Source organism: Phascolarctos cinereus, unplaced genomic scaffold, assembly GCF_003287225.1.
Source record: "Phascolarctos cinereus isolate Bilbo 61053 unplaced genomic scaffold, phaCin_HiC Scaffold_7;HRSCAF=346, whole genome shotgun sequence".
NCBI classification, from domain to species: domain Eukaryota; kingdom Metazoa; phylum Chordata; class Mammalia; order Diprotodontia; family Phascolarctidae; genus Phascolarctos; species Phascolarctos cinereus.
The window spans coordinates 46,213,244-46,234,973 of record NW_027556180.1 but is presented as its reverse complement, the minus strand read 5'-3'; the positions used below and the strand labels follow the sequence as shown (position 1 = coordinate 46,234,973).

General features: G+C 38.0%; 1 protein-coding gene across 4 annotated transcripts in view; it reads left to right on the top strand.

The window, feature by feature from the left end:
- The window catches only part of RNF13 (ring finger protein 13), a 96,196-nt gene that overhangs the window by 64,173 nt on the left and 10,293 nt on the right, over positions 1 to 21,730 (top strand). For all 4 annotated transcript variants that reach the window (XM_020980896.2, XM_020980895.2, XM_020980894.2 and 1 more), the window contains 2 exons: positions 7,349 to 7,454; positions 11,128 to 11,221. In XM_020980896.2, coding sequence (XP_020836555.1) covers positions 7,349 to 7,454; positions 11,128 to 11,221 — 200 coding nt within the window. The remainder of the gene's footprint in view (positions 1 to 7,348; positions 7,455 to 11,127; positions 11,222 to 21,730) is intronic.

Here is a 21,730-nt window from a genome sequence, read left to right as displayed (position 1 = left end):
CCTTTGCTTTTCTTTTAAGTATATACAACCTCTTGCTTTCAAAATTATCCTGCTTCTTTGGATTCCTTTTGGGGTGAGGGTAGGGGAAGAAGAGGGGAGAGAGACAGAGAGAGAGAATTTTATGCTGAATTTGAAAAGGCTGCAACACATTAGAAGAAAAGAATTATGAAGGAGAAGCTATGTAAAGGATAACATTTTTAAGAAGGAAATGGAAAAAAAATGGGCTGATTACATGGTAGGATCAAGGGATAACCAATGATTCATTTATATCCTCATATGTTGAGAGAAAGTGAGGGAGGCCCCCAGCACATTAGGTAGACCTCCTGGGGCAAACAATCAGGGACACAGATAGCATTTTTACAGGATGGGCAGACATGAATGGATTTCATTTGGCACTGTTGGAGGTAGTAGGCACATTGATGACATCACAAGTCTATTTTTGCATTTAAGTATGAAATTGAGTAGCCCTTTTAACACAGTTATTGTATTTTTTTCTGTCTATGCTCTTTCCTGTAATTCATGTATAACTTTAGGTACCAGCTGAAGACACACACAACACTAAATTAACTTTTTTTATGTAGTACTTTGTAGCTTGTGAAACACTTTCCCCTAGCCACCTAAAAGTTAAATATTTTGGGGGACATGGTGGTTGATCCCCTGCTGATTCTCCTCTTTCTAGTCCCCCAGTGATTCTGGGCATCCCACTGTGGCATGGATGTGGCATGGATATGGCATGGATCCCCTGGCAATGCTACTTTGGAAGGCATACTTCAGGAGAGAAGCGTGAAGGCATAGGGAGTCACCCAGGGCTGGCCAAAGCAGTGGAGCCAATCTAGGAGGAAACATTCCACACTTATCTTAGGTCAGCCCGTAGGCTCTGGCTCTTCATGCCCTGTGCTAGTTTCTGGTCTGATCTTAGCATGTGTCTGGACTCTTAGCTTAAGATGTGTTTGATATGTATGCGTGAAGCAGATGTTAACATCTTACAAGATTCCTTAAAAAATGCAGTCTTAGTCATAATTATTAAATTGACCCTCTGTTATGAATCTTTATTCATCTTCTGTTTATGCCCAAAGAAGAATTAAGTAGAAAGCAAATAAAAATCTAGTGGTAGCTTTTGAGAAATGTTTTTCAAAGTCCTAAGGATGGAATCTGTGAAACCTTGATAGTTGTTTGGAAGAAATTATACAAGATTAGGCCTGAAGACTTAAAACAAGAAGCTCTTCAAAAGGAATGAACTATTTTCATGTCCTTTCCCTTCCTGTTGTTTCCTCAGTATTTGGTGTACAGGAAAGCCCCCTGGTGCATTTTTCCTTCTGTATTCTTCTGGCTTCATAATAGTGAACATCCAGTAGGAGGCGCCAGAGTGTTTCTGGTATCATACTCAAGTCACTGAAGTATTGAACATTATGCCTGATCTGAACTCATGCAGAATTATCAGTGTAATGTAAAGGCTATGTTTATGCTGATCACAGTGTCATTTTCATGAATCTTTGTTAATTTTCTGTGACAGTTATTAGTTCATTAACTAGCAGCGTTTGGTTAATACCAAAGTGAAGATATCGTAAGGCATTATTTCCATATCTAAATTTCCAGTCTCTTCACCAAGTCAGCTTACAAATACTGTGGCTGAGTGGTAGAGATGTTTTATTGCTTTTAATTTTGTTTCCTCTTGTCCATTTTACAAAAGAATGTGGAATGCAGTGCACAGACATTTTATTTTCAGAGGCTTAGTCTCACATCTTCCTCTTATTATAGCAGGAGGTTCTTTAGAGGACTAATTTGGTTTTGCTGTTCCTTTTCTGTATAAAGAGTGACTTCCATGCCAAGTTACTTATTCCTTTAAATAAATGTACTTCTATGACAATCTGATGGACTTTCCTTGATCAAATCTGAAAGGAAAAAGGAAAGCAGCCTCCTAACCTTACTCTTCCATATAATATAATATGTTTGGGCTATCAAGTTAAAATGATAGTACTATACTGCATTTTGTCTTTTTAAAAATTGGAACAACATACACTGTTTGCCCTTGGAGAAAGTATCTATTGTTACTGTGACTTTCTGGCATGGTTTTCTAAGTCTTAAGTGTGATATGAACTAGCCTTGAAGAATGGAAAAATCTGTGTGTGTGACTTGGAATTCCTCTCAGTACCAGGTTATTATATCATATTTATAGGTTAAAAAAAGTATTCTGTTAATAGATAAGGAAACTAAGATAACATAAAACTACTTTTGATGGCTAAAAATAACTTCTAAACAGTGGCGTGTTTTTTTTTAATACTGACTAAAGATAAAATGATTCAGGAAACTAGATTGAAACAGTTTGAAAAAACAGAATAAAAATAGGCTTGTTATTCTTAGGGAGGATTCCATTTGCTAGTTATTTCTACATGCCTGATTTATTTAACAGAACAGATGTTAAGGAGCAAGGTGACCAGAATGAAGATGATGAGGAGGAAGAAGATAGCTAGCAAAGGAGATAAATATATAGCTTTCTAAGGAGAAACCATAATAACCTGAAAAGACAAATTAGCCTGTATGGGGGAAAACTAGTTCCCACTCTGGCCCATTACTTTCCCATCTGGTCCTCCATTTCAGCTAATGCTTCTATTAACTTTTTTTTTCCCCTTAAAGTTTTCAGCAGTGTCTTATTCGCCAAATCTAATGGTTTTTTTTCTCAGTTATTATTCATCTTGATCTCTTTGCTGCATTTGATAATGTTGACCACTCTCTCATTTCTAGATGTTTAGGATACTTCTCTTAGTTTTCCTGTCTGACTCAATACTTGCCATATCATCTCTGTCCTGGGACTTTCTCTGTCTTCTCATTGACTCCATCAACCATCTTAGATTTAATTTTCACCTTTACACAGATAACTCCTAGATCTATATATCCCCCTTTAGTCTCTTTCCTGAGTTTCAGTCTAGTATCAACAGCTGCTTATTGTATATTTTAAGATGGTTATCCTAGAGGCCTCAACATGTCCAAATCAGAACTCATTCACACCCCCCCCAACCAATTCTCCCAGACTTTTTTGCTTTTGTTGAAAGCCCTATCATTTTTCCAGTCTTTCATTTTGATAATTGGTATTATCTACAATTCCTTATTCTCCTTCACCCCACATAACTATTCAGTTATTAAGTCTTTTGAATCTGACTCCTTAGTTCAAGACCCTTATCACCTCTCATCTAGATTATTGCAACAGCCTCCTAATTTGGATTCCTGCCTTAAGTCTCTGTCCATTTCCACACTACTGTCAAAATGATTTTCCATAAGCACAGATAAGCCCTGGTGGTTTCCCATTGCCTCTAGAATCATATATAAACTTTTTGCTTAACTTTTAGAGTGATTCATGACTTTCTGGCAAACTGTCTTTTCTAGCTTCATTGGACATCACTACTCGTCTTTTACTTTGTACAACATTTTATCTTCCAGTTCCTTGCATTAGCTGACCTCCATGCCTCAACTGCTTTCCTTTCTCATCTTGACCTTATACAGTCCCCCTTTTCCTTTAAGATACATCTTAGATATCACCTTCTTTTGATCTTCCTTTCCTGATCCCTTTAAATGTGAGTGATCTTTCTTTCAAAGAGCCTTGTATTAAATTATTCTGCATTTATATTTATTCTTTATACATCTGTATATATCCTTGTTGTCTCTGTTGAAATAGAAACTCCATGCAGGTAGGGATTGTTTCTTTAATTATGTTTGTAACCGCCATGCCTAGTATAGACTGGCACCTAGTAGGCTCTTAATAAACACCTGTTGATTGATTTTGAAATAGCTGTCCTATAGGTATCTCAAATTCAACATGTCTAAAATAGAACTTATTATCATTAACCCCCAAATCACACCTTTCCCAGATTTCTCTATTTCTACCAGGGTTGTCACTCTTCTTCTAGTTGCCTACGTTTGATACCTCGACTCTCTCAAGAGATCTTTGACTCTCTCACCCCACATATCTAGATCTCTCCTCGTCGTTAACTACACCATAGTTCAGCTCCTGTTTCCCTCTTGCTTAGACTATTACAATAGCTTTGGAAATGGTGTCCCTTCTTCAAGTGTTTTTCTTCTCCAATCTATCCTTTATATGGTTGTCAAAGTGAAATGCAGCTCTGACTATATCATTTTCTTACTCAGTAAAACTCCTATTGCCTCTAGGATCAAATATAAACGGCTCTATTAGGCTTTTAATGCCCATTACATCCTGGTCTCAATCTCTCTTTCCATTTTCATTCCTATACGTTGTGCTCCAGACAAACCACTTTTCTTTCTATTCCTTCTGTTTGGTCCTCTGATCTCCCTTTGTGGTGCCTCTTTGCACTGTCTCTCCCAGACCTAGAATGCTCTCCACTTCACAGAATGCTTCATATACTTCAAGACACAACTTAAGTACCACATCTTTTCACAGAGCCTTTCTTGATCTCACCCTCTCTCTTACACTCATCCCCAAACTGCTTGTCTCTCTCTTCCTAACAATAGTGAAAAGTAGTTACAAAGTATTGAATTTGTTGGTTTTTCCCTTTTTTATATATATATGTATACACACATACATATTGCTTCCCTTGATATACTATAAGTTCCTTATGAATAGGAATTGTTTAACTTTTATTTACCTAGCACGGTGAGTGGTGTATATAGTATGTACTTAAATGCTTTTTGATATTGTTTGATTCTGTATCCTTGAGTAGCTATTGGTATAGGCAAGAAGTATTAATTTTGTGTTAAAATAGATTAAGGAATCCTCACTTTCTTGTTAGCCAGTTTCACCAGTAGGTAATAACAATAATACTTTGGCATTTTAAAGTTGCAAATTAGTTCGTTGATCCTCATAACATTTCTATGAAGCAATTACTATAAATTCATTCACTTTATATCTTACTGTTCTTTTTCATGTATGATAAAGAAGTCTATAGGACAGGAAGTTTTTTTTTTTTTTAAGGCAGTTGGGGTTAAGTGACTTGCCCAGCTAGTAAGTGTCAAGTGTTTGGTCTGAGGCAAGATTTGAACTCAGGTCCTTCTGACTTCAGGGCCAGCGCTCTATCCACTGTGCAACCTAGCTGCCCCAGGACAGGAATTCTTAACTTGGTAGCTTTGGACAGATTTCAGGGGGCCTATGAACTTGGATAAGAAAGAAATTATATCTTTAGTTTCATTAACCTTTGATTTCCTTTGTAATCTCATATAGTGAGTCAATTGATTAGAGTTTATTAAGGAGCTACTATGTACTAGGCACTCTGATAAACATTGGGATACCAGGAAAGGCAAAAAACTCAGCCTCTGCTCTCAAGGAGTTCACAGTCTAATGTGAGAAATAACATGCAAACAACTATGTATAGAAAACTTCGACATAGGATAAATCATGTGTTGTTTCAGAGAGAGATGGCACTAAGATTAAAGAGGACCAGGAAGGGCTTCTTGCAGAAGATGAAACTTGAGGTGAGACTTGAAGGAAGACAAGGAAGCCAGGCGGTGGAGATGAGGAGGGAAAGAGTTGCAGGTCCTTGAGACAGCCAGTGACAACTCTTGGAGTTGGGAGGTGGTGTTTTGTGTTGGAGAAACAGCAGGGAGGACAGTGATACTAGGGGGCAGAACATGTGAAAGGGAGTAGGTTATGGAAGGCTGGAAAGGTAGGAAGGAGGGGCCAGGTTATGATGGGCTTTGAAAGCCAAATAGAGGGTTTTGCATTTGATCCTGAACATGATACGGAGCCAATGGAGTTTATTAAGTCAGTGTTTGACGTGGTCAGCCCTGTGATTTAGGAGGATTAAACCACAGCTGAGTAGAGAATGATTTGGAATGGGGAAAGATGTGAGGGAAGGAGACCAATCAGCAAACTACTGTAGTAATCCGGGTATGAGGTGAAGAGGGCATCTGCCAGAATGGTAGTCTCATAGGACAAAAGGGGGCTTATACAAGAGTTGTTACAAAGGTAGGAATGACAAGATTGGACAACTCATTGGATATGGAGGGGGATAAAAGACTTATGAATGGGGCAGCCAGATGGCCCAGTGGATAGAGTCCTGGGCTTGGAATCAGGAAGACCTGAGTTCATATCCAGCCTCACACACTAACTAGCTGTATGGCCCTGGGCAAGTCACTTGACCTCTGTTTGCCTTAATCTACCGTAGAAGGAAACGGCAAACTCCTCCGGTATCTCTGCCAAGAAAACCCCATGGACAGTGTGGTCCAAGGTCTCACAAAGAGTTGGATGTGAATGAAGGACTGAAAAACAACAAGAACAAAAGAGTTTGAGGATGACACCTAGAGGTTTTGATTCTGAGTAATTGAGAGGGTGGTGGCACTCTCAACAGTAGTAGGGAAATTAGGAAGAGGAGAGAGTTTTTGGTAGAAAGATAGTAAGTTCTGTTTTGGACATGTTGTATTTTATTTTATGCTTTTAAAAATATTATTTTGGGAAGGAGTCAATAAGCTGCACCTAGGGGGTCCATGAAACAAAAAGCCTAAGAAGCCCAGTTTTAGGGGAGGCCTTCTAGATCATTGTCTACGGTCTGTAAGGTCTGACTGCCTATCACCTAGTCCTGGAAATAGGCTTCTTCCTTGTTTAAGTCCAGCATTAGTAAATAGCTAATGTGCTTACCATTGTATAGCTTATTCCAAATTTGATTTCCTGTTTCATTGACTATGATCTTATTCATTTCTAAAAAACCATGCGTGCACACACACTCACTCACTCCCAAAGGGCCGTATGTGTATTGTTAACAGCATTTTTACTCCAGTTCTTCAGGGATCTATGTTTTCATGGTATGCTTATTCTTTCTATCAACACAGACCATATTCATGAGTTGAATCTCAAAAACCAATCATATGCTGGTTATCCTTCTGGTAATGGGCCTTCCTATGCATAGACTGCTACTCATGTGACAAAGATTCGATTGTCAGGTTCCTATTGTAATAAGCCTTTCCTGCCTGAAATGATCCTCCACAGCTTGTGCTCCTTGAGAATCCAGAATAACCTCCAAGGTCTATGTATTACATAGTATTCCTATGCAAGAGACCAAGAAGGTTAGTGGAATTTAAGGGATGCCCAGAAGTACATGTTTTCATTTGGTTGGTTTGGTTTTCTCATGAAAATGAATTTTTATAACCCATGACACTTTATTAAAGTCCATAGGGTATTCCATGGAGGCTCAAAACATTAATAAATGAAGGAGGTAAATCAATAATAAATCAAGGAGATAAAGGGACCTGTGTGTGGTTACCACTGGTTAAGAAGTGTCAGTGGTAGAGTCTGAACCTGAGACTTGTCCAGCTGCATTAGGGATTTACAAAACATGATTTGACAAATACTGATGTTTTGCAAATGTTGTTTTGTGTTTTTCCTCAGAGGCCATATTGTTTTGGTTCCGGAGTTTAGCCTTCCTCTAGAATACTACCTAATACCATTCCTCATCATAGTGGGCATATGTCTCATCTTGATTGTCATCTTCATGGTAGGTAATTTTAAATACTTTTAAAAAATAGATCAAGGATTAGGAAAAAAGCAGCATGACACATTTTTTCCCCTATAGAAATAACATGCCTAATAGTGCTGACCTTATAAAATGTTCCTGTAATACACACTTAAGATAATCTAAATTAATGAACCAGTCAGTAAACAGCTAGGTAGCTGGTGAAAAAGAACTGGAACATGAGAGAAATGAGGGCTGGGTAGTAGATCTGACAGTCACCTACTTAGTAGAAAGTATAATTGAGCCCCTTCTGCAAGCTGGTGAGGTTACTGAATGAGAGTGTATTGAGGAAAGCAGGCCCAAGACAGAGCCTTGGTACATATACTCTAGTAGTTAATGGAATTGATGTGACTGATGGTCCACTGAGAGAGATTGTGAAGGAGCAGTAGGAACACTCATACTGATTGCATGAGAATCAACAGAAAGCAATGTTCTAAAAACCCAGAGAGGAGAGAATAGAATATCCAGGAGGAGAGAATTCATCAGTGTGGAATGTTACAGCAGTGGTTTGAGAAGTTGGTGAAAACAGAGAAAGGGGAGGCAAGGATGGTAGACAGCTTTTTTTTTTTTTAATTTGGAGGAGTTGGAAGTTGATAGCTTGGAGGGATTTTAATGTCAGGTGAGGGGTTTTTTTTTAAATGTTAGGAGAGGCCTGGTCATCTTTGTGGATAGGCAGCAAGGCAAGAGCCAAGTAGAGAGGGAAAAATTAAAAATTGATGTCCAAAGGGGGCGGAATTTAGAGAAATGTGGGATCAGTCTCCTGAAGAAGAGAGAAGATGATGTCAGAAGTACATGGTTGGCCTTGATGAGAAAGAAAGACCATCTCATGCACAGAGGCCAGAGCATAGCAGGAGAGATCAGGGGAAGAATAATATACAGAGAAAGGAAGAAGGCTCGTAGAAAATGGCCTCTGTTTTCTCAGTAGAGTATGAGTTCAAGTTCTCTGTTGAGGGGTTGGTTTAGAAAGCTGAGAGTGGAGAGAGTTTTGAACAGATGGTAAAGATAGAATGATAGAGAATCAATTAGGGAAGACCATTGGATCGATATGAATAGAGACTTGAGAACTGGTATTTTGTATACAACCTAGACTATGGTTATGATACACTGGTGCTGTTAAGAGTTGAGTAGAAGAATTTTGAACACTTGGTAAATTTTCACGTAGGAAAGATTGTGTAGTTAACCTTCTTTTCTACAACATAGTCTTCTAAGAAAATGTCTATTAAGAAGGGAAAGGTAACTCAGGAGAATTTAGTCCACTATTTAATTTTGTACTATTCAGTTGTAAATTAACTAAAACATCAGTATCTGTGATCAAGAAATATTTCTTGTCTGCTAGTTTCACATGGTATTATTTTGATTGATTGAACAGTCTGTGAACAGAAGATATATTGTGTATGTTGTGTGATCCACATGTATAACTTTGGTCAGTGTTCATCGTGTTACAATTAAGAATTATGTAGGGATTATTTAATTGTGTGAATTTTATGACCCTGTTTTCATCTGCTCTTTTGGAATTAGAATATGGGTCTTAGTATTTTCAGTAACTGTAGTGTCAGGAGGCAAATAACTTTGGTATATCCATCTGATCCTGTATTATTACCTTCAATCAGAGGTGTCAAACTCACATTCTGCAAAACTCTCCAGTGTGGCCAAACCAGATTAAATGTAATTGGGAAATGCTTAACAAAATAAACAAAAAAATACTATGTAGCATAGATAGTTACTTTATGGCTTTCTGAGTCACTCTGCATCCTGCAGGGAATCCATTTCTGTTTGAGTTTTACAGCACCATCTTAAGTGTACTCTGTTAACTGCAGTGTAAAATTTTGACTGAAGGGACTTGCTTTTGGATCACCAAACAATGCCAACCATTCGCTGTAGCATGAATCAGCAACATTGTGTACATTGTAAGAGCAAGGGGGAAAAGGCATAGATGAATTCTGTCATCACAGATACTAAGCGAGCACCTGTTCATCATTTTTGTAATACTGTGGTAGAGTGGAGGGGACAGACAAGGGTGGGAGAACATTCTTCCCTTAAGTTGCTTGTACTTTTATCCCTTCAGGTATCTGTTGCCATAGACATTATAAGACAAGAACATCAGCCTCACCAGTATAATTAATCAGCTCCCCCCCCCCATTCAACTCATACTTTAAGTTGGATGAAGCAAACAACTGTATCATTAAACAGCTGTCCACAGAAGAAATTATAAAGTAGAACACATACATGGCAGATATTTAGAATGCCATATTGAAGATCAGTAGAATGCCTTTCACTGCACTGGATATACAGTGTATAGTTATTAACTTGGAAGTTTTAGCATTTCAAAGTTTTCTTTTAAGCTCTTAAAGGAAACACAAAATCTAAATATGTAAAGAAAAAGCATTAAGGAGTTCCTCTTTACATTTATATTGCATGACAATTTACCTTATAATCTCTTCCCAGTTTTATTTGAGAAGTTAGAAATTTGGCACTCTTTTTCATTATGTTTAAGAGAATAGATAGTTTGAAATTCAAGGTAGGAGTATTAGTTGCATATGCTGTTCTTCCCAGAAAAGAATCTTTTAAAACAATTATACAGCTGTATTTTGTACAGATGAAAATAGAAATTTTTGTGAGTTGTTCAGAGTACTGCTGACGGCTTTCTGTCTTCCTGCTAATTGTAGATGTAAACCTCCCATGGTTGCTTTTTCTGATCTTTACTTTAATTATATTTTCTTTTCTTCTCTGCAGTTTACAGCCTACACTTTAACTTTGACCCATATGTAATATAAAATGCTTTATTGTGTAATCACAATCTTGCTTTGATTTGATATTTTGATCCTGTTCTTTGTTTTCCCTTGTACAAGTATATCTTGGAGTGTTAATCTTTGAGATTAAGTACTTAGAAGACATGGAGAAAGTTTAGCTCTGCCAATTTACTTTAATTGTTAATACACCACTTAAACTCTCCCATGTCATTAAATGCTTAATAAATGCTTTTTGATGAAAATGTATTATAAACACTTTGCATTTTGTGATGATTTTGACAAAAGAAATGTTTATGTTAGCCATTGCATTGGTACAGATCAAGTTAAGCAGTATGCATAATCACTGGTCAGCAACATAGTGCTGTCATTTTTTAGAAATGAATATTTTACTGAGCTATGGCCCAGGGGATCATAGCATATAGAATTCCATTGTAAGTCCCTCATTCACGCCCCATTACCTCCATTATTTTAGTCTTAATCTGTAAGCTTTATATTGTACAAATCTGCACATATTTTTTGATATTTAAAATGCTTCTTAGTAAATTAAATGTGTCAGGGTCAATGAATACAAAATGCAAAGGATTGTGGGAAACTAGTCACTAATGAAATTTAGTCATATTTTGTTAATTTCAACTTTTCTTTGCAACCATTGTTAAGAAAACTAAAAAAATCAATGAATATAAAGACATTTATTAAAATTGTATTTAATGTATAGCCTATATCAAAATGCATGCCGTCTTGGGGAGGGAGGTGGAGGTGGAGAGGGAGAGGGAGAAAAATTTGAAGCTCAGAAGCTTATGGAAGTGATTGTTGGTAATTCAAAATAAATTAATTTTTAAAAATTGTATTTAAAAATTCCTTTTCTGTTTATATGTAATACTTTTGCATCCTTTTGTTAATTTTAGATCACAAAATTTGTACAGGACAGACATAGAGCTAGAAGGAATCGACTTCGTAAAGATCAACTTAAGAAACTCCCTATACATAAATTCAAGAAAGGCAAGTGAATGTTTTTTATTTCCCAAATGGCTTTCTTTAGGGTTTAAATGCATTGAAATCTTATTGTAATGCTATTTTTTAAGTTCATTCCTCTGGAGCCTCCTTTTTAGGGAATATGACCTTTTGACATGGACCTTTGAATAGTTCGTTAACTGAATATCATTGAGCTATGTTTGATAGTCTCATTTTATACCAAATTCCACTTGATAGCAAACAAAATACTGAGGTTCCACTTCAGATATATACTAGCTAAATCCTTTTGACTATAAAGTATTTTAGTGTAGATTTTCTGAACCAGACAGATGAAAATGGATTTAAAGTAACATTTTTGTAAATTTTGAAAGAATGTGGCACTATTGAGTAGCCTCTCCAATTATCTATCTGTGGTGATTGTTTTTAAAGTTCTGGTACACTTTTTATTACATTTTATTTTAGAAATATTGATTGTTTCATAGATTGTTACATATTACCACTATAGCACTCCTAGCGATTCTGGTCTCATGCTCTCAACCGCAATTCCATTGGTAGGTTAGGTTCCTAGATACATCTTTTCCCAAGATTCTCAGGGTGTCCCTGTGGTTCTTCTAACATTCGAAGTCCCATCCAGTGCCTTACTTGTACTCTCCATCACCAGTGGTTACTGCCCCAGGATTGTGTGCCAGTGCTAGTTAGTATATCCCCAGTATCATTTATTCCGTTGATATTTCAGAATCACATTAGCATTTATTGCTTTTACAAAAGGATATTTATTGAAAAGTAGCAAAACCCAAAGCACAAAAATTTCTCCCCCAACTAGGATGGCACACTCTTCCCCCTTGCCACCTCAGTTCCTAGGAGAGTGGGATCCAAATTTAAAATGACTGCTGCCAGCATCTGCCTCACACAGTCATTCTGAGGTCAGGCATAGCTGATGGATTCATCGCTCCCTTTTCTGCAGGGAACTGTGGTGTCTCAGCTGCTGGGCTTAGGAAGACACATTCTCTTTCAGCTGTGGTGTCTGTGGCAGTTTTTGCTTGGGATTCCCAACAGTGAACTTCTCGTGGCTCCCCAGCCTCTCCAAGCTCATGAGTTTGCAGCCTGATTCATTTCTTATAGGATATTTATTCATCCAGTATTAGGAAAGAATAGATTCAACAGAGTTCGAAGAAGCAAAAGCACTATCCATATGTTCATGGCTATTTGTCAAACAGTCCAGGTGGGGATTGTAGTCCACTCATGCTATCTGTCCCTTAACCCCAAGGCTTATAGAGGTTCTTAACTCAGTCACCACGAGGAAAGAGAGAGCTTGATTTTGTCTGTTCATGAATTTTACATGCATACTTATTTCTGGCTTAGCAGTCAAGTAAAAGACTTTTTCTTTATGTAGTAAGCAGATAGGAAATAGAGAATACCTGAGCATGATCTGAAGTACAGGGTAGGGCCCTCCATTCCACCTTCTGGGAAGGAGATTTGCCCAGGCCATATATGGATTAGTAGTAGGCAGTATATACTCTAAGGACCATGTTCTCCCTCATTACTGTAATAATGACTTATAAGCAAAAAATAGTGTAAAAGATAGTATCGAAGGCTTGATTAGACAGAAAAAGAGATGGGAAGGTTATGTAAAGAAAAGAAGTGACAATCAGTGGGCAACCTGGTGCTCCTTTGGCATCCTCCAGAGCAGTAACAGAACCAGAGAAATCTGTCTGGACAGTTTGGTGGAATCTGTCATGGAAAATTTATAGGAGAATGTGGATGAGAATCTTCTGCATGAGAAGGCAAAGAGCATTTTCAGTCTACGATGAATGGAACATCTCATGCCAGTGAGATCACAGAACAAACTTATTTTGGCTTAAGTGTTTATAATGTTCAATTGGAAATAGAATCTTTATTGGGAGATATAGGAGGGAGAGATGGGGAAAAGAAGTGCAGCAGGAGGCTTAGAGAAGAGAAGATTTGGAACACCTTTAGAGATTTGAGACTTGGTTTAGGGGAAGGATTGCTTTGCTGCAGTGAATATACAGCCGCATGAGGTCCCTGATAATTGACATCTTCCAGCTTTCTTCAGAAACTTGTGAATTAAAACAGGAGGGGTTGATGGTAAGAATAATCCAATGATGAGTTCCATAGTAGAATAGAGCAGAACTGGTTAACCAAGGGGTTGAGATTGGGAAGGGCAGAGAATGTAGCCTGAGAGCAGGGGTTATGCCCTGAAAAAATACTGACAGTAAAGGATGGTGGAATTGGTGTGCTTGGCAAGACCATGAAGAATAGGTAAAGGAGAAGTGAGGCAGAGGGAAGAGATAGACTGATAGGAAATGAAGACCAGATAATGAATGGTATTTTAGAGTTCTAGATTATGAACGTGTGTGATGGCAAGATCAAAGGTGTAACCATAAAAATAAAATACTATTTTAAAAAAAGTATAACTACCTCTCCCTGAGGTGATCATACCAGAGAGATTATGTGGTCAGACAGGTAAGAAAATCAGTAGAAAGTAGAGCCATGGAAGCCAAGGGATGAGAGAAAATGTAGGAAGAGGGTGTTTCTGCTAGTATCAGAAGCTATAGAGGGGTCAAGAACGAGACTTACTGGACTTGAAACCTAATGGCAGTCTGAACTGAGGCAGGCTGGTCAGCTCTACCACACCCACTCCAGAGAAAACCTGAAATTTAGACCTTTCAGTTGTCAATAAACATTTATTAAGCACTTGCTTACTATGTGCTAGCGGGAGGAAGTGAATGAAGCCACTCAACTTGGGCATGCAATGGAGAAGTCACAAGTCCCAGATTAGTGAAGCTAGGTGAGAAATGAGATGTTCTGAGCTGAGCTGCCTCTGTAAAGGAGACTTGGGGAAGTCATGGCTCCACTCTTCCATCAGAGGGGCAAAGGCTAGATGAGGGGCAGAGTAGTGAGGCTCGTGGGATCTTGCAGGATGATGAAGTTTTTCTAATAATAAGCTTCCTGGGTCATCATGGAGAAGTTGGAGTTGTCCCAGAACAGGTGAGAAATGAGGCAGACCAGATCAAACAACGATCAGAAACTACAGTATAAGTGACTACCCCAGAACTTGACAAAAAAATTTCCAGCCCATTGTCAACAAGAAAAGAGGCCACCAGAAAAGTCAGCACCAGCATCAGCAAACAAGCACAGAGTTGCTAGTGTGACCAGAGAAGAGACAGAGCCACTATAGCCAGTGAGGTTCTCTGTCCAAAGGCAGCCCTGGTGGAATGCCTTCAGGAATGCCCCAGGTTCCTTGTAAGCCCATAACTGGGCCCTTGGGGAGCAGTAACAGCCAGGGCAGAGAGGACATCCACCAGAGTTACACTGCTGTACTCAGACTAGGACAGCCCCTGAGTGTTTTATGTAACAGGGAGGAAGAAGAAACAAGGTCCCTTCAGAATATCAATGTCTCCAAAGAGCATTGAGGGAGTTAAATAAGAAAAACAGTGGACACTTGGGAGTGGATTAGTTCTGTTCTAAAAGTTTTAATAGGCCAAAGAGGGAGAGGAGTAATATACTAGCATAGAAGAAGGGAAGAAGGAATACAACTTAGTATTTCTTATAATGGAGTTCATGAAAGTAAGAGTATACAAACATAGAGGAAGGGGTGGGGAGGCAGCACCAAATGAACTTTAACCTTATCTGAAGCAGAGGCATTGCATGCTTGCATATGCAGACACAAACATAGCACTTTGGTGTAGAAAGACATCAAGACTCAGCTGAAGCCTTTTGTGTTTCACTTCCTCCCAATTTCTCATGCCCTCCCTCCCAAAACTACCCTGTCACCCTCATGTTCACACTGACTGTTTTCTGCTCTGCTACTGCTACTCTTCTGTCCTCCCAACCAGACCCCTCCCTGGGGCTAATGGTCTTCACCTTTCCCCAGCCATTTCTGTTGTAAATTTTTTGTTTGTTTTTAATCAGAATTTTTTTTTAATCAATGAAAATTTACCTTCTCTTCCTCTGGCCCCACTTTTTTCCCACTGAGAAAGAAAAACAAAACTCCTATTATAGCATCTATAATCAAGCAAAATAAATTTCTTCATTAGCCAGGTTCAAAAAATACATCTCAATCTGTACTCTGAAGTCTATCTTTTCTCTGTCAGGAGGTGGGCAGCCTGTTTTGTTGTGATTCTGGAGTCCCCCTTGGTCATTGCATTGATTAGAGTCCTAAGTCTTTAAAAGTTGTTTGTCTTGTTAAGTAAATTGTTCTCCTTACTTCACTCTACATCAGTTCATACAAATCTTCCCATTTCTCTGAAACCATCTTCTTCATCATTTCTTATAACACAGTAGTATTTGTCACACTCATGCCCAGTTTATGGGCAACCCTCTCAGTTTCCAGTTCTTTGCCACCTCAAAAAAGAGTTGCTATAAATAATTGTGTACTTCCTTGATTAGAGATTGATTTGCTTAAAGCTAATCCCTCCTTTAATCTATCCACTCTTTTATCCCACGCCAATCCCTTTTCCCTCCTGTTTCCCTGAGTGAAATGCCTTTGTGTGTGTCTATGCTCGCGCATGTACATGTACACACACACACACACACACACCCTTTGATCAGTTCAGATGAGAGTGAGGTTCAAGTGTGGCCTGTTCTCAGCCCCCCCATCTTTATTGTTTGTATAGACTTTTACTTGTATACCCCAATTATGTGAGATTTATTTCCCCTCTTTTCATCTCTTTCCCCTCTGCCTCCCAGTGTGTTATTTACATCTCCTTATTACATTTTACATCTGTGATTTACATATTGCTTTTTCCCAAGTAAAAGCACAACTTTTGAGACTATTACTGTGGTTAACCACAACATTTTAAAGTATTGGTGTTCTTTATTTTTCTTATTCATGTTAGTATTTCATTTTCTTAACTATTTTTAAAACTTTTTTTTACCAGTTGTATTGCAAACTGTCACCCCCTACAAACTTCTGACTTTTAACAGTCTCTAATATGTAACATCCAAATTTATCAAATAAAAAGATAATCATAGGGTTCCTTATATGTTAAAATATATTTAAATTATAACTTGATTTTAAACTTAATTCAGTTTAAGAGTGCATTTGTGATGAGTCACTCTAGAATTGATAGGTGATGTTATTGTTTTAGTCCCAGTTTTTTTCAGTATACCTGAATTTTAAGTCATTTGTTATTCTGTGTGTATGAAGTATAATATTTTTTCACACTGCTTATAAATTTCATTATTTTAATGAAATATTGCAGTATATTTCCATCACAGACCATTTGTACTTAGTACTTTTTATTTAGTAGAATATTTAGTCATAATTTATCTAGTAGATAAATATTCCTGAGGATAGGGCCTGTCACTTTTGTTGTCTTTGCGTTCCTTGTGCCTGATACATAGTAGGTGTTTAATATTGAATTTACTGAATGAAGTCAAAAGTTGCTGTTTGGCAGCTGCCAAAGCAGTAAATGTTTGGAAAATACCTTTTGTAGCCATAGAAAATAGTTTTCAGTAAGTATGAATATTATGTTTAACAAAAAAAATTATAAATTATAGTTATTTCATTATGAGCCAAATTTTTGGGAATTTTAGCCCCACTGCTTGGGTGATTATAGCTTGAGACGCACTTAAATCTTCTCCCTCAGACAGATGATGCCATTTATTAAAAATTTGACAGTGTTGTCATAACTAAGAAGAAGTCTTATCAGAAATGATATTTTTTGCCAGGCTCTTCTCAGGCATCTAGTTTATAGTTCTCTCATCCAGACTTTTTTGTGTTTTCAGTTTTGTTGATTTTAAGACACCATCTCTAGCCAGCTCTACAGCTCCGTTGAGGCTGGAGAATTGGCATTCTTCCTTTCTTTTTTCTAGGTGAGGCATATGAGTGATGGGAGCATGCAGGTCCCAACAAAACCACTTCAGCCTCATGTCTTAGAGTTTCTAGTATCTATGTGGATTTAGAATTGGTATTTAATCATATTTTGTCTTCCTTGTTCACACTAGGGAGCGCATGGAACAAATGTTTCCCTAGAGTGGCAATTATATGTTTTAGTCTTGATTGTGTTCATTAAATGTCTTTTGTTTTCAAGAAGATCTCTGGTAGTAAAATTAATGGGGAGCCCATGAAATCCATAGTACTTACTGATTTACTCATAATGACTAGCTATAGGGAAAGGAGGTCAAAAGATGGCACATGTAGTTCTGAGGACATTCATCTGTCCCATCCCTTTTAGGCAGTGTTACATGGTATTTCTAAGATGGAGCATTTAAAGAGTAAGATATGGGAGTTAGAAAGTTTCCTCTACAAAATAGAAATTCTCACAGCCTACTGTGGGAAGTATTGGTGAAGTAAAACAAAAGGTTAAAAAGCTTAACTAGCTTGGTGTGCTTTGAGGGTATATTTCACCTGAAATGTAGAAATATTTGATAATGACTGATTAAAATATGGACAGGTGCAGTTTCGTTAGACGTTGTATGAGTGTAACATTATCTCTGTAGGGGGTTATTAGCATATGGGATGACATGGAGCTATCTTTCCTCAGTGTGACCACGTATGAAACCTAAGGTGATTTTTGCTTAATGGAAAATCATCACTCTTAAAAGTCTATATTGCTTTCTGCCTGAATTTTCATCTTATAAATATCGTAGTGATTAATTTTCCAAGGTGATCCACTACTTTAAATTCAGAATGTAAGAGATATAATGTAGATTACTTACTTATTTACAAAAAAAGATTAATAGACCAACACACGTTTCTTTGTATGATTTGTCTAGAATTGGAAAAACCCAAAACAAACATGCAGACTGTACAAGGGACTTTGACTTAGTACATATAAATAGGAACAATATTCTTTTTCCTCAGATGTATAATAAGTTATGTATCTATTATCATGGAGTCAGAGACAGGAATAAATGAAGAGTTAGTGGGGTAAGACATATGAGGATATGAAGGAGACATCTAGATGAATAGTATAATTTTTTTCCATGAAGGGTGTCAGGGTCCTCAGTTAAAAGGTGGGGAAGAGAGGGCCCTTTATGGAGGAGGAAATGGTTTAGGGGAGCTATTGTGCTGAGCAGGATAGCCAAGTGGCTGGCTTGCCTTGTTGAAATGATGTTACATAAATCTGTAGTGAGCTCAGTCAGCACATTTTGTTTTTTTTCTGCAGCTCCACTGAGAAGTGTGTGATTGGAGTGAGGGATGCCAGGAGTGGCAGCAGACCAGAGTTGAGGTTTGGTGAGATCGGATCAGCAAAGTGATGAGGGGGCAAAGGACTGGCGAGCAGAGGAAAGTGCAGAGTTTACCACAGGTTCAAGATAGGGAGGCAAGGGGAGTAGAACCAGTGGAGGAGACGTGGCCTGGGAACCACCGTGAGGACAGAGAATAGAGTGGGGGCTGTAAAACATAAAGTGAGATTGGTGTTTGATTGTGATGAGAAAGGAATTTCAGAATTCACGAACATGGATATAGAGCAATTGTCGGTGGATTGCAAGATGCAGTCTATGACCATCTTTGTGTCACTGAGGTAGGGTAGAGTAATAGGTCATGGGAAATGACTTGAATAAGGAACTGAGAAGTTAGGGTATTGGAGGGAGCATCAGTGGTATATTGAAGCCTTGTTGCATGAGGGTAGGGGTTAGGGTGTATAAAAAGACTATGCACTTGGGCACTGAAGAATGTTCAGGGGCTATATAGATGATTGCCACCAGGATCTGTATTATATTCAGTAATCGTTGGTAAATGAAGTGAACAGTACTTTCTTGTTATCATAGTTCTTTGAAAGAAATACAGGGTAGTAGATTTAGGAGATGTTAGTGTGATACGGATGGGGACTAGATGTGCAGTGTCATTGGTGTGGAGAAACGTGGGTGAGGGAAATTCTTTCAATCAGTTCTGGTCAATGACTCTGCAACTTACAGTATTGGAGATTTGCTTGGAGAACTTCTCAGTTCAGGTGACTTGTTCAGGGTCACTTAGCTAGTCTGTATTGGAGGCAAGACTTGAATCTGGCTCTTACTAAGCTTGGAGGCTATCTCTTGTGTCAAGAGCATCATATGATAATTATGTAAATTATTCTCTTGTGTACTGGTTTTTCAATATACTGATTTACTTCTTGAAATGCAATTAGCATCTAATTAATTTTCATTTAGTCTGTTTTCCTTTTTCTACACTTGGTTCAGGTTTCTTGGGGAAAACATATTTGGGAGGGAGGAGGTTTAAGTAATTTTCTTTTCCAACAAATAATTATTAAGAAAATAAGATTTCATACATTTGACTAAAGTGTTCATTGGTTTAGACTTAGGGTTTCAGACTATCTGATCCATTTTCTCTAATTGCAAAATTTCTTCTTGATTCCTGTTTATTCATTTTACCTTCAAAATGATAATAAATGTCTTAATATTTTGTTCCTTTAATTTAGAAAGCTCCTGAATGCTTGTTGAGCTCACTTATGCAGGTACACATCCATTGTCCTTCAAATACAGCCATGTTAAGATATTAGAATTCATAAGGAATAGTGAAAAAATAAAAAAGCTAGCATAGAATAAGGAAAAGATTTAGGAAAAAACTAAAATTGTCCAAAATGAATTTTTCCCAGCACTTTGAATTTTTTGAGTTTTTTTTTGGGGGGTGGGGTGGGGTGGCATTTTTATTTTGATCCGCAAGAGAGGTGTTTTCATCCTTCCCAGTAAGAGTAAAAGTGTTGCATTTATATGTACATATGTGTGTATATCTGTCTAATTGGTGATAAACATTTAATATCCAATAATTTGATTTTGTTTATCGTATATGCAGTGTAATTTTGCCATCAAAAGGTCAAAGGAAGATAGATCTTGAGTTAGAAGGCACCTCAGAGAACATCAGTTCCAGCTTCCTCATTTTACAGTTGAGGAAACTGAGGACAGGGAGAGTGAGTGACTGGCCCAAGGCAGCTCAAGTGGTGAGGGTCCCAGATGGGACTGGAACTCCAGAACCAGTACCCTTTTCACAGTACTGTGCTGAGCATTATGTTAATGTGTGTATGTACAGATTTACATATGTAAGTTCTTTTTCCCTCTTAACCTCCTCCTTTCCTACTCAGCTGCAGACTGATACGTTTTTTGGTCTGGGCCGGTGCACTTTTAAAGTAAAGCTTTAGAGGTTATTTGGGCCGCTGAGAAGTCAAATGACTTGCTCATAGTCACCACAACTAGTATATATTAGAGGAACTGAACCCTGTCTTCCTAGGGCCAATTTAATCTTTCTTTCTTTCTTTGGCAATTGGGGTTAAGTGACTTGCCACACAGGGTCAAGCACAGGTCACATTGCTAGTAAGGGTCAAGTATCTGAGGAAGGATTTGAACTCAGGTCTTCCTGAGTCCAGGGCCAGTGCTCTGTCTACTGCTCCACCTAGAAGACTGGTTCTCTGTCTAATAAGCCAGAGGTGATAGACTCAAATAGAAACAGATGCCTGCAGGCCATATATTGACTTAGAAAACCACAATTTAGCATTGTGTTGTGTGGGTCAGTTTGACACTTGCACAAATCTGGTCTGACTTTCACCCTGTGATGATAATAATTAAAGTAGTGCACTGTTCCTAATTCCTGTTGATGAAAATCAACATCCTAGGTATAAGGCATGCAAGAATGCAGGATTGCAAGGGTATAGAAATCATTCATACCTAGAGAGACAGACAGATACCTTCCCATCCTTTTATGTGACAGCGTGAAGAATAAAATGTGACCTGGCTTGAAAAGTGGAAACATTTTTGTTTCTACATACATATGTGGATGCCATAAGTTCTTATTACCCTCCCTCCCTCCTTGCCTGCCTGCCTGTAGTAAGGTGGCATAATGACCTCAGACACTTACTAGCTGCATGACCTTGGGCAGGTCACTTAACCTTTGTTTGTTTCAGATTCCCGATCTGTAAAAAGGAGGTAATAACAGTATCTACCTTGCAGTATTGTTGTGAGAATCAAATAAGATAATATTTGTAAAAGTGCTTAGCGCAATGCCTGGTACATAGCTTAGTATAAATGCTTATTCTCTTCCCCTTCCTTTCTTTTTCCTCCTTCCCTCTCTTCCCCCTTCTGATACCAGATCATTCATTCTTATCATTTGATAGCCTTCTTTTTCAAGACTGAAAACACACATTGATTGCTTTTTCTATTAGCTAAAATTTTTAGGAAAACTGCAAAAATGATAATTACTTATAATAATTGATTCTTATGCTTCTTTCTCTTTGCTTTTTTAACCAGTTACCTTAAGTGAGTGTTTTCCCAACACAGTGTGGTATGGTGGAAATCGTGGTACATTTGGACTTATGCTTAAAATCCCTCATCTGCTTTTTATTTAACCAGTGAGACTTTGAGGAAGACACCTTACCCTTTGGGCCTCAGTTTTATCATCTGTAGAATGAGAGGGTTGGATTGGGTGGTCTCAGAGGTCCCTTCTAGCTGTAGAGCTATGCAGTGTGTGTGTGCGTGCGCGCGCCCGTGTGCACATGATTGTTTTCTTCCCAAACCAAAAATGTTTTTTCATCCAACTGCTTTTATTTGCTAGGGAGTTATCAGATTTGATTCTTAAAACAT